Source organism: Pollicipes pollicipes, unplaced genomic scaffold (assembly GCF_011947565.3).
Source record: "Pollicipes pollicipes isolate AB1234 unplaced genomic scaffold, Ppol_2.1 Scaffold_6138;HRSCAF=7277_pilon_pilon_pilon, whole genome shotgun sequence".
Taxonomy (NCBI): Eukaryota; Metazoa; Arthropoda; class Thecostraca; order Pollicipedomorpha; family Pollicipedidae; genus Pollicipes; species Pollicipes pollicipes.
The window spans coordinates 24,512,632-24,525,624 of record NW_023596818.1 but is presented as its reverse complement, the minus strand read 5'-3'; the positions used below and the strand labels follow the sequence as shown (position 1 = coordinate 24,525,624).

General features: G+C 48.0%; 1 protein-coding gene across 1 annotated transcript; it reads left to right on the top strand.

Annotated features, from left to right (window-relative positions):
* Window positions 1-2,117: 2,117 nt before the first annotated feature.
* Window positions 2,118-7,291, top strand: LOC119106334 (heterogeneous nuclear ribonucleoprotein A3 homolog 2). Its single transcript, XM_037229952.1, has 3 exons — window positions 2,118-2,299; window positions 2,773-3,156; window positions 6,602-7,291. The coding sequence occupies exons 1-3, from the start codon at window positions 2,196-2,198 to the stop codon at window positions 6,648-6,650; spliced, it is 537 nt and encodes a 178-aa protein (XP_037085847.1). The 5' UTR covers window positions 2,118-2,195; the 3' UTR covers window positions 6,651-7,291.
* Window positions 7,292-12,993: the final 5,702 nt, after the last annotated feature.

Sequence of the window (12,993 nt, the reverse complement as noted above, 5' to 3'; positions counted from 1 at the left end):
TATATAGAGAGAGAGAAGAGATAGAGGAGATATAGATAGAGGAGAGAGGATGAGAGAGAGAGAGAGATGAGAGAGAGATAGAGATTTATATATATATATATATATATATATATATATAGCATAAGCATATTCATTAACGAACTCTCTCCGGCCTTAAACAGACAGACAAATTCTTGCAGAACTCTTGAGCTACTAGGTGGTGGGCGGTGAGCATTTCTGATGTAATTGTGACAATAGTGTTCCCATTGTGTCTTTGTGATGTTCCCATTATGAGTGTTTCTTACATGTATGAAGATGAAAATAGCAATCCGTCTTACTTCAGTTAGTTATGCTTCATTTATGTTCTCCGTACCAAAAGATGTTTTCCAACAGTAGTGCATAATTTTTCATCCTTTAAAACAAAAACTATATATATATATATATATATATATATATATATACAAATCAGAAAGCGACATGAGAGCACTGAAAGTATCAAGTGAGATTGACTTGACCAAGCATAAGGTCTTTTATCGCTCTTTTACGCTTCATATTCAATTGAATGATCAATATCGTTCATTGTGCTTCCCGGCTCACAGGATAACACTAACTACACCAACTCTTCATGCGTCGACCAGGTGGATCTCAGCCGTTCCAAGGTTGTGATTCATTAGTGTATCAATGGAATATATTACACCCATAGATGTATGCTAAAGCCAGTTCCAGTGACCGTCTCTGAGTGGTTCAGACGCCCGACTCCAGAACGTTGGCAGGCGCGTGGGTCTGAGTCCCAGAGGCGGCTGACTGACCTGGCAGGTACCACGTGGCAGGAAGCGAGAAGCGAGAAGCGGCCATATAGCCGGTTATCCACGTCTGCATGGCTGCCCTTGTCGGGGGATTATATGGCGAGTAAAGCAATTTCCCCAGACAGGCGTAAGCAAAATCGTCCGTTGCACTGGCCATGACAGCGTCTCAGTTATCTCCACAAATCGTTTGGAAAAAACCTCAAACGGAACATTCCATTGCATTTTCGAAAAGCTGTCGTTTTTTGCGATTCATCACAAGCTTCAGTCAGAGGCAATAATGAAAGGCTCCCACGCCTTGTAAGTGCTTTCAACAAAGTTGGTCTTCAGCAAGTTTACTGGTGTGTGACTAATTGACTTCGTCGTCTGTCGCAGTCTACTCGTTGGCAAAAGGCGCAGAATCGAGAATCGTAACAGCTAGACAAGCACGTTGCACGCGCTTTGGGACATTTCCCGCGCATGGTGCTGAACCGCTCCGCCCTTCCCGGCACAGGACCAGTCGAGTCATTCTATCTGAAATAGGGACTGCTCACACACGGCTTCCGCTTACTCATGGCTTAGCGGTCGCCGTTGTTGGCCGTGGCGAGTCGGTAACCTGTTCAACATTTGCTGTTGAATGAATCACCAACCTTAACAGCTGAAAACTAGATGGTCAACGCATGGGGAGCTAGTGCAAATGGTTTTGTGATGGAAACACAGCCAAAATACTGATGATTTAATCGAACGCCAAGCCCAATATGCCTTTGCATACATAACCTACGTAAAAACTAGTGTCCAATGTTCTGGTGTTTCATGAAATGCCCCAAAAGTGATGTGTACCCATTAGGCTAGTAGTGCAATAATGGGGCTTACCAATAACAAAAAAACGCCCGGTATCTCGTGGGAATTTTAGGTAACGCTTAAAACTCCAGCCAGATACCGTGATCATGGTCATTTCACGAATGCTTCATGCAACGCTGACAAAACGTGAAACACTTCGTTCTTCCTGACTTGCTGGATCACTCCAAACGACCACGACAGATATGCCACGAAAACATGTGTTTGTACAAATGCAAACTGTATTGTTACGCATAACAACGCACGCATCCGAGGCAGACTGCGACAGGGGCACATCGCGATGCGTGGACGGACGCGAGCACCAACAAATTATTTAGTTACGCGCAGCTGTAAAACGCCGACAGTAAGCGGCACACAACCGCGGCCCGTGGAGTTTCCGTGTCCGTGTGGAGTTGTGGTGCCCCTGAGAGTTGCGCACCCTGTACACCAGTCACCGTTACGGCGACGTCGCCTCCTTCGTCCTAGAGATCAGCTGTTGCGTGTGTCCCTCAGGAAGCTTCTCGAAACTACCAGGACAGTTCTTCTCGCACCTACTCCCAGAGATACGGTAACTACGTGCGGCACCACGGCTACAGTATGGGCTTCCACAGGCCATCCTTCACCACTCTGATGATGGCTGGCGGCGCGTATGCCCTCTACCGCCATTACAGCAACAAGAAGAAACTCGGCAAGGTCTATGGGTGAGTGGCTAGCAATGGTATGGCCTGTTTATGGAAGCATTCCAATCGCACTGCGTGGACATTGTAACTGGCCTTGCCATCACCGTTCCCATCATTGTTTTGATGCTGCTTAACTCCCAAACCAGCGTCACTAGATACGATCAATTACAAAGTACGATTGATTTCTAGACGCAGGCAATTGCTTGCTCCGAACGACAGGGCAGGTCAGCTAGCAGTTTGTTAAAGAGCCGAGTAATTTGACCTGACTTGACCGATTTGACTTGACTGAGGCTGTCGGCTTGGCACGAAGAAAATCCCTACACTATTGTCAGGCTAAACCGTTCGGAACCAAAACCTTCTGACGGACGAAAAGAGCACATTTGGGTTGCAGGTTCACGAAGCATATAACCGGCTTTTCTGGGAATGCACCGAACAAATTTAGTTCCACTAAAGCTATTTGTAACGCATCTTATATCGGAGCACGTGTCCGACAGATATCCTGGCTACGGTGGCTACGGCAGTTCGTTTGGCGCCCTCGGGGGTGGCGGCTTCGGTGCCCTGGGAAATCCTCGCGGCAAATACACCAACTTCAACACCGTGGGAGCAGCGCCGGCGTACGGAAACTACGGCTACAACAACTACAACAACTACAACAGCTTTGGCCGGCCCGGCTCGCAAGTGCCCTCCTATCCGATCACCCACAAGCCGAACTACGCGACGAGCAAGCCGGACTTCGTGAACCGCAATCGGAATCCCAGCTACCCGGTCACTAAAAAACCGTACAGGACGAGCAGCGGCTCCAGAAGCACCAGCAGTCGGTCCGGGAGCAGTTCTCGCAGTTCTCGCAGAAGTAGCTCCAGCCGCCGCTCTTGGGGAAGGTAAGCTGTTTGGATGGGACGCTCGCCTCAATGCCCCCCCCCCAAAAAAAAAAAATTGAGCTTAAAAGATATTCAGGTTTTTGTGTCAATGTGTCCTTATGCATAATGACAGTCATGTTGGGCACCTTGTTCACTATTGCAGTCGTGACCATCATGAGAAGTATATCAAAGTCAGGCCTTTCAGAATATCTTATCCATAGATTTTTTGGTGTAATTTAGATCAACTCATTTAGTCTCGATGCCTCATTCTATCTACGTGATCAGGCCTTGCGGGTACGGTTGTACCCATCCCCTCCGAAGAATGTCCGGTCTTTGAGTTTAAAATTGTGGTCTGGGTCGGATGACGATAGACGTTTAAGGTGAGTGTTCCACATTTGTATGGGGTTTTGAACTAAAATAGCTATCTTGAAGACCTTTCGGTGCTGCGCAAAATCCTGCCCTTCTTAAGACCTAAGCCCTTTAGTTTCTGAGCTACATGCCCGCGAAAATGGGAAAAGGTATATCTGGGAGAGTATTTCAAAGTCATCTTGGCGTTCATGACGTCATAATATCATTTAAATCCTGCCACAGAGGCGAAAAGAGCTTCTGGTTTACGGATATGATCGGTGACAAAAACTGGCGCTTCTGCGAACCAATTGGTAACAAAGTTGCGAAACCGAAAACAAATTTCATTACACAAGACCATACTACAAAAGATTATTCCATCTCAACGAATCTCCAAGCTTAGTATTGGTCCGCAATTGCTAACGCTTGCCGCGTGAGCACATGTCGAAACGTTGACGTTTAGCTGTGTGAGCAAATTGAACCATCAAATACTGCCAAACATAGTAGCTTTAATCAGGACAGTTCTTAGCAGGTGACAGGAACATACTACAAATTATGCTATACCAGTTCTGACGTCACATATTAGTGGTGACCCCGTGCTTTCCAATACCGCTCAGATCAGCGTTTTTCACATATTTTTCAGCCAAGGTTCACTTCACGTGCTCACTAGTCGCTAGCAAGGCTATGGGCTGATGTTGGTTGTGTTCATGTGGCGAGAAGCTGACTGGCAAGAAGAACGTAACTAATCATCAGCTTTTCTTAGGTAATAGCGCTAAAAAGCCCTGCTGATCTAGGACTGTTAGTGGATATCTGAGCTGTAGCTTCAGAGGTAAGCGAAGGTCGTTGGGGCGACACATGTCAAGGGTTCATCCAGGGCTTCCCGTGCTGAGAGGAGCAGTAGCTTTGAGTTGAGAGACCTGGTGTCGCTGGTGTAGGCGTCTCATATTGCTCATTGCATCTCAGACTTAGCGCGATGATCGGTGGACAGGCATGAAATACAACAATTTTAGTTGTCATCATGTTGCATATAAAGCTTAATGAAGGTGCTAGAGGCTGTCACAAATGTCGTCTGCATCTGCTGATGTTAACGTTGTGAGGGGTTTGCTCTAAATAATTCGGATCGTGTTAGGATGTGCGAGTTCTGCACCGGCAGTGGTTATGCGAAGATGATGAAGGTCGCCAACACTTTCAGCTGATTGTACGATGACGTCATGGAAACAAAAGTGATCTTGTTTCAGGTGCTTGTCGCACCATGCTGTCGGTAAATGTAGGGTCACAGGGACGCGGTGTTGCAAAATACGCGGGGGCGAGCGATGGAAGTGGAAGGGGGAGGGTGCATGGAGAAAAAGTGGCTGAGCCGGCCTCCAAAATGATCTTGAAACAGTTTCTCCCCAGATTTGACGCAATTTTTCACAGCTGGGAGCAGGGGTGCAGTTCCCTCAAACCGTTTTTGGGGGCTGAACTCCCAAATCATGATGAATAAAAATATTGGCTAGAGATTACAACTTAAATAGAAAACTGTATGCCTGATTTTGAGGCACAATCCCGCCCCTCCCCCCCCCCCCCCCCAACTGAATAGGAAACTATATGCCTTTAGGCTGGGCTGGTTATATTAAGTGCGCCTTCATCTGATAATTCTGTTAGGTTGATCTCAACCTTCATGCAGTGTTTGATAGTCAGCAAATGAAACTTTAATGCAAATGAAACCCCGAAACGAAAATGTTTGGTGGTAATGCCGCATTGCATTCAATTCTTCGTTCCTTTTTGTTGTTAATTGCATCTAGGGATATGTTGCACCGTTTTCTGAGAGGTTTGACCCCAGGTGACAATTCAGACGGTTCCAAATTTCATCGGTGACAAAACAGGTACTTTTCCACCCAAAAAGGTACTTTTTCACCCTGTCCCGCTATTCCATAAGCCTTGTGGTGGTCAAGGCCAAGAAAAATAGCGTTGTCGATGCGTCCATATTTGTCTTTCATGAGCGCGATTTGCAGCTATTACGGTCGTCAACTGGCTCTCAATCAATCTTGTGCAAGGAACTATGACGAAATCAAACCATGATGCATTGAGTAGCATATTTACCACACAGAAAATTGTGCTGTTTAGAGAAGTCTTTTCCACTTAAAAATTATACCAATGCTTACAGGTTAACTTGTTTCGTCATGTCTGATGCTTGCTTCACCATCTTCAAATGTGAATCATTCCCTCTCAGATGAAACGGATAAACATCCGGAAGATAAACGTTTAGCTTCATTAGAGCGGGTGTACGGAGGAAATTGCCAACAAACTGCCAGAGGGTGCGCTATCGAGGCAATCGAAGCAAATAAAATGGGGAGAAATCAAACTCTTGTTGGCAAAATTGCAAAATGGCCTAAGAAGCCGACGTGATGCGCAATACTAATCATCATCTGATCCTAGAAATGAAAGCTTGTTATATTCCCTTACAATGTCCGAACACACTTCCTGATCCCAAAAACGGGAGCGCGCGGTACCCAAGGAAGTTACTTTCAGCGAACTTGTAGGATGCCAAACGATATTTCTGGTAATGAAATCATCATATCATTTTGCGTGAGGCTGTTTTCAAAGCTATGTGTATATAGCTTTGATATTATTTGATAACGCTATATGGACAGAAAGTCATGCAGCTTGTGATTTTCCCTTCAGCTGCGAACGCATTCGCCTTGATGTCAAAATTTCGTCAAGCAGCACGGCGCGCTGATGTTTTCTCCCTGCGATTTCTCAATGAAAGTGTCTGTGCATCCAAACGGCTTTTAGAATGCTTGAATCAATAGCCCAATGCCTCAGCATTGACTTACCGATAACTCATCACAACAGTGCCTTCGTCCAGTTCTTATAGGTTAACCGACAATTTTGAGCGTTGACCCGAGATTCATCGGTCGGCATTGAGAGCACGTTAGCTCAGGTCTGGGGCCGTCTGTCGGAGCCGGCCGTCGACAGCTCAGGTCTGGGGCCGTCTGTCGTAGCCGGCCGTCGACAGCTCAGGTTTGAAGCCGTCTGTCGGAGCCGGCTGTCGACAGCTCAGGTCTGGCGCCGTCTGTCGGGGTCGGCCGTCGACAGCGGCCGATCCGTGGTGACAGCGCTGCCCCTCCTCTGCCGCCAGGTCCTCCCGCTCGCGGTTCGGTGGCAGGGGCGGTGGCAGGAAGGGCTGACGCGGCGGTCGGTGGCGCCGGCGCGCGCGGCCGTCCCAGTACGAGGCCGACGTCGACCCTCGCACCGTAGCCGAGGCCGATTCCGGCCGGTCACCGGGCCGGACCCGGCGGCTCGCACTTGGCACGTGTCGTCCCGCCGCGGTCAGATCGGCCCCGCTGGCCGATGACCTACGGAATCTTACCGGATAGCCTATACAGCCCAGAGTCGCGAGCATTAGCTGCATGCCAGCTGCGCGCGTCCTGACGACGTTTAGCTCCTGATACCTTGAGACATCGGTCGTAAGATGCTTGTATATTCTTCCACATACAGCCAGGAAGTTAATACTAATGCACGCCAGTATCATACATAAGCTTTTTGTTCTCGTGGCCACACTCTTTCACAATGCGTTGACGACAGTCTTTTTTCGAAAGTGATAGCAGCCTCACTAAATATCAATGTTGGTGGTCGGAGAGGCAACCTAGAGATGGCTCACGGAAGACAGGCCGGCCTAAAACGTATCCTGTGTAGGTGTTCTTGAGACGCATTTATTGTAAACCAGTACATGGAGAAATGTACTTGTAGTCCATGAAACCGTGTTACGCATTAACTGTTTTTTTTTGTTTGTTTTTTTGGTGGTGGCAATACAAAACTAAACAGTCAATACAACGATTCTATTCAGCGTCCAGATAACGGGGCAACGGAGCGCAGAACTGTTATGTTCGTTATGCAAGGACTATCATCGAAACGGTGATAATCAGAGCAACTCGTCGGAACGGATACGGAAGCCTTTTGCCCAGAGGCTGGCGGGCTGCCGAACACTCGTAAATATGGACGCGAATCAATGCAGAGCAAAATCGCATGAGCAAATTCCCTTGCTTCACCAAGACGCATAACTTCGCACCCCTGCTCCTTCACGGCTCCCCAGCTACATGGTTCCCTGGAAAGCCATGAGGTTATGGTGCTGTCCCACTCCTCCCATTTTTTTTTTTTTTTTTTTTGTAGATGCACCACTACATTTGGACTCACTTCATTAAGCAACAGAGCTGGCTCCTTGGCAACGCGCGAGAAAACCTGCTGTGTTCGACGGGTGATTTGTGTTCCAGTATTTCTGGATGCATTCAACATCATTCATGGCACTTTCTGTTGGATCCAACTTCTGACCGCCAGGATACAAGGCGGGAGCCGTGTGCGTGCTGACTACGAGGGACGTACCCTATTGCAGGGAAGTATTGCAAATCCTTGAAGATTGCAAAGCCTCTTAGATGTCTGAAGAAGCAATCTCAAAACAATGTAAATGACATTCGTTAGAACTTGGGATAAATGCAGCCATAGCGTGTACCGATTATACCACTCAGTCATAAGAAGAAGGTCGTGAGCCACAACCAAAACAGAAAATATATGATGCTTGAGCATCGTTAGAGGTATTGTGCTGTAAGTAGTCATCAATCTGCTCACTGAGACGAAATCAGCGATACTCCAGCTGTCAAGTGTTTCGCTCTAAATATCGCCGCCGCAGCAGGCGTATTGTAAGGCATTCCAAAAGCTACAAGAAAACCATTCTTACTGCCACTGTCAATGTCAGTGTCAGGTCTCGGTAATTTTGACACTGCCACTTGGTTCAACGTGTTAGCGTGTCACATGTGTCAACGCTCCCGCAATATATCAATGTTATCGCACTGTTGACTCCAAAACACACGCAGTGAGGCCAGTTGCCGCACTGTTCTGCTGTGACAGTGCGCTTTGCTGAAAATTACTGCAATTCATAATCGCTCTTGTGGCGTCCATCGAAAATTGTTCGTGACTCGCTATGTGTGGTTTCTCTAAAAATCTGAAAGTGAGGGCTCAAGTAATCCATTCGGTCGTCACTGTGGCTTACATTTCCCGTTGCAACGAATAACAAATACGGGCAGGCGGCCAGACCGCCGAACCGGCCCGTGCGCTCCCGTGTTTTTCTCCAACTTAAACTTTTCGCCGACGCCGGTTGACCGGTCGACCGAGGACATCTTGACAATCATACGGTGTGGAATTGCGGCCCTTCAGGTAAAGATGATGTTGGGATGGGGTAGTGTACAGGATGATGAGCCAGTGGGTGTTAACAACGTGTAATGAATCAGTGCGTGTGATGGTGTGCATTTCACCCCGACCCTGGCTGCAGTTTAGGCGACAGCGGGCTGTACTCGGCATAGTTTTTTGAAATACTGATATTTCCGGCTTGCCCGATTACTGGCGAAACTATGCATCGCACGAACTCGTATTGCTCACGTGAACTGCAGACGGTGCATTGGTTGACAGTTTGAAACTGGATTTGTGCCTTTACCCTCCCTGGCTACGGGCATATGGTATAAAACGTAAAAAAACACAAAAACGGGCAAGTCCACAATGACTGCCACTGCGCACGTAACAGGTGCCACGTGCGACCGTGCGGCTAGTACCAGGCAATTTCCCATCCAATTGTCTACCAAGATATGCCAGTTTCTCGTCCGTGCGACCCGTGGTTACCGAGATGTGAGTACGGTTTCGGACGGCTGCTCGATGGCCTTGCGCGGTTAATCTTCCCCGCCGCTCGGGCAACGCAGATGGGAAAGCATCGCATCTTGCAGCGCGCGTCCCGCGCTGCCCGCCGGGCGCATCTCGCCACTCAACACTCTACGTCGTCCCGTGCACGCCCGCATCAGTAACGGGTAGTGGAAACACAGACGGACGGACAGACACACAGACGCACCCAGGTAAGGCGTATACAGACAAGAGTGACCAACCCGCTTCACTGGGGGACTATCGCTGGGATTTTGAGGTGTGCCGACAATTATGTTGGCACTTTTCCATCCCAATCTACTGTTTCATGCTGTTGCTCGGTAGGTCACAAGCGTGGGACAAAAAATGCAGCCTCCACATAACGTATGCTGTGGAAGTAGAGGCACAAGCTTTCAGACACAATGGACCTTAAAGTCTAAAGGCTGCCGCGACAACCGAAACCTTTTGTTTTTGAGTTCAAATTAACTATTAAAACATTGATGACCACATGGTCTGCCCGGGTTAATTACTGAGTGCCTGCATTTGTTTGCGAAACTAATCAGGTGGGACCCGTCGTCTGGTCAAAGACCACTGTAACAAAAGAGGCGAGCGACAGTGAAAATTACAGAAATATTTTTAGACATTCTCGTCATCGCTTATGTAATTTCAAGACCCAGCGATTATTGAGGTTCGAAATATTTGCCACGAATCGGGGGAATAGTGACGGACCTAGGACGATAGGGACCATCGGGTGCGTTGGGTATGACATTGGTAACTCACCCTGCAAGCCAATCGCTCCACATGGCACCATGGGGCAAATAAGTGGGCTTCGACAAAGCGAGGGCAATGACCGTTGACCACCCTTTCCGCCACGTTCATACCATAGTACGCCAGTTGTCTCGCAAATTTTAAGACACCATGCCGCTATTCAGAGTAACGCCATAAGCCGATGGAATAGTTTTATGTTGAGCATGTATTGAGCGCCGACATAGCTTCCATGACTAAAATATCAAAAAGTTGGGCACTTGTCTCTGGTTTGGGGGGAAATGCGACGCAAGATGGATTAGAAGGGACTTTGGATTGCCTGATATAAGAGTGGCCATGGAAATGGCAGTGACAATAAGCGGCGTGATGAATGGCTGCGTTGCTCAGTAAATTAATGGCGTTGAATTAATCGTGACACATGGCAGCAGAAACAAAGCGACTCGTGTCTCGATGATGGACGTTGTCAGCACACGTAAGAGCTGAATGGCATTCATGTCAGTACAAGTAGCTGTGAAAGAAATACCTTTTCCATAAAAATAACATTTAGGCAACAATTAAAATGAAACAGGAATAGGTTGCAATGAGATGGAAATGAAAAGAAGCACCCAAATCACGGGTAAGACAAATGGTTATACCAAAGCGGGCGCTACACATCCATATACCATATTATAGGTAGTTCGTTAGAGTGAAGTTAAATTAGGAAATAGAGGTAAAAAGAAAGACAAAGTCAAGACTTTCCCGTCAGCCCTCGCATCGAACTCTCCGTCAGCACGGATGACGTCACACATTCCAGCAGATAGTCGCGCTGACGACAGATCGAACACGGTTGTCCACGGTTGTCGATTTGTTTTCGTTTGGGTGGGCCACTGGCCCCTCACTCTTAATGTCCGATCCCCCCCCCCCCCCCCAACGGTGAGTTTGACCCCCAACCTTCTACAACCGAAGTACAAGCAGGGCAGTACAGGCGGGAAATCAAAGGTATGATAGCTAACTGAGCTAGTTACGCTGTGAAAGCTCCGCGTTCGTACCGTGTTTACTTGAGTGTTTTCTGCTTTTCTTGCATGATGCATACTTTTGATTACACGATAAATATGTCTTGTTGACTCTCACATCGTGTTATGCTATTGTTCGAGTGTTGCGTATTATTCCATGATGCTTAAACATTCGCAGACTGCAGCGAGCTGCGTTATTTCGCCACGATAAGATACGATGTCTTATCGGAAATTGAAAACAAATCGGCTCAATGCTGGCTCCCAGAAACGTGAACAAGTTTTTAGGCGGCAACGTTCGAAAACACCCTTGAAATGTGCCCACCTCCAACGCCACGTGAATGTTGGATGGAACAATTATGAAAACTTGACAATCGACACCAGCCGATTAAGCCGATAGTGGCGGTCGTCCGATAATGACTACCAAAGCAGCATTAGCCGTGTCGAATAGACCTAACGTGAGTGCTGAGAAGCAGTCTGCAGCCTGCCTCACGAGTGCCAGCAGGAGGTTTCCGGGGCAGCTTTTGATAGTCACGCACATCAACTTATGCTCTTCACTTCCCAAGCTGTGCACGTCCAAAGACTCCGAAACCAGATAACATCAACCCTGCGTCGATTACCGAAACATGGTTTCGACGCTCGACGTCCAACAACATGATGATAATGCCGGCAACATCTCCCGCCGGGGCGAAGCGAAGGAAACGTATTGGAGCTGTGCTGTACGCTCCTTCTCAATTGGGTGGGAATCAAACTCATCGCGTCGAGAGGAAAGTGGGTCAAATCGGGAATAAATCTAATTTTAGTATAGTTAAAGCTAGGGCTTGCCCGCTCAGCCCCCTAGCCTGCTTTGTGAAACTACACCCCTGCGGTCAGGGCGCGACGACCGTGACGTGTATGGATTCACGACCGGATTCCTTGAGCGTCAGGTCTTGGATTAGCGCCCATTTCGTAGGCAGAGACGGCTGGGGTCCATGATTTACATCGGTCGGGACCCCCGGGACAGTGAAGAGATCGATCTGGCCAATCAGTATCGATCTGGAGACCACAGCGCATAACAAGAACCATGTATGGCAAGGAGCCCAGAATCAGCCTGGTAGTGTTCGATGGGGCCCGCGGAGGGGCTTTCGATCAAGTGCTTGATCGGAAGGTAGAAAGGGTTCGCTGTAGGTCACAACACGGATCCGGTCTGCAGGACCGGGCCCTGACATGTCAGTCAGAGAGTCTTTTGCACAGTTTGAGGATATCCTGGGGCGATGAGAGCCTCTATTTTGGTCAGAGACTACCAACAACGAATAGCCGGCTTCTGTGTCTCGATTTGAGCTCTGGATGTCCATTTCCCAAGCAAAAATAAGGCAGGGACCCACAATTTGCATTGGTCGAAACCCATGAAACAATGAGGCCCCTGCGTTTGTCAGGGGTCCACAGTGTCTAACGGAGGGCTCTGTGTTAGTAAGGGGCTCCGGGACGTCCAGAGTAACATTTGCTGAACAGGGATAAGGACTGGACCCATCATGCTATCGGGCCTCTTGCATTAGTCGAGGACCTTTGGTAATGAAGGTGGATATGATCATTTGCGATATGAGAGTCCACAGTGAGACAAAAGGTCAGGTCCGTGTTTCAGTTAGCCAGGAGTTTGACTACAGCTCCCCACCTCATTTCATCCAGGGGCCCTTTATGCTGAACTGGAGCCAATTATTGGACACCTGCGTCGATAAGGGATATGTTTGGGCCCCTTGCTCGGAAAAGGGTACCAAGTTTCCTTAGTGTTCAATGGGGCGAACGAAATTAAGGTAAAAAATAAGAAAAAGGCCAACACAAACGAGAACGTACAGCCAGGAGGCGTCACTCTGCTTTCGGAGTGCCTGAGCCCCCCATAATGCTGACTTGAAAGGAATGTTCCAACCTTGAAGATATTGAAGCAAGAATCAGATGTGATGAAATCAGCTAACTTATAAGTGTTGGTACATTTTTAATGAAAAAGACTGCTCTTGATGACAAAAGTTTTCAATTTAGTAAAGGCATTCTCAATACGTCATTGTTTGGTTGCGTCATGAAACGTTTGTGTGACGTTGAAATGCTGCCGGACTAGCCGTGCGAG

What these genes read in the sequence shown, in the direction of transcription:
- LOC119106334 (XM_037229952.1), top strand. Translation starts at nt 2,196, where the DNA reads ATGGGCTTCCACAGGCCATCCTTCACCACTCTGATGATGGCTGGCGGC. An exon ending in AAACTCGGCAAGGTCTATGG is followed by an intron (nt 2,300 to 2,772) that starts GTGAGTGGCTAG and finishes CGTGTCCGACAG; the next exon opens with ATATCCTGGCTACGGTGGCT. An exon ending in AGCCGCCGCTCTTGGGGAAG is followed by an intron (nt 3,157 to 6,601) that starts GTAAGCTGTTTG and finishes CTCTGCCGCCAG; the next exon opens with GTCCTCCCGCTCGCGGTTCG.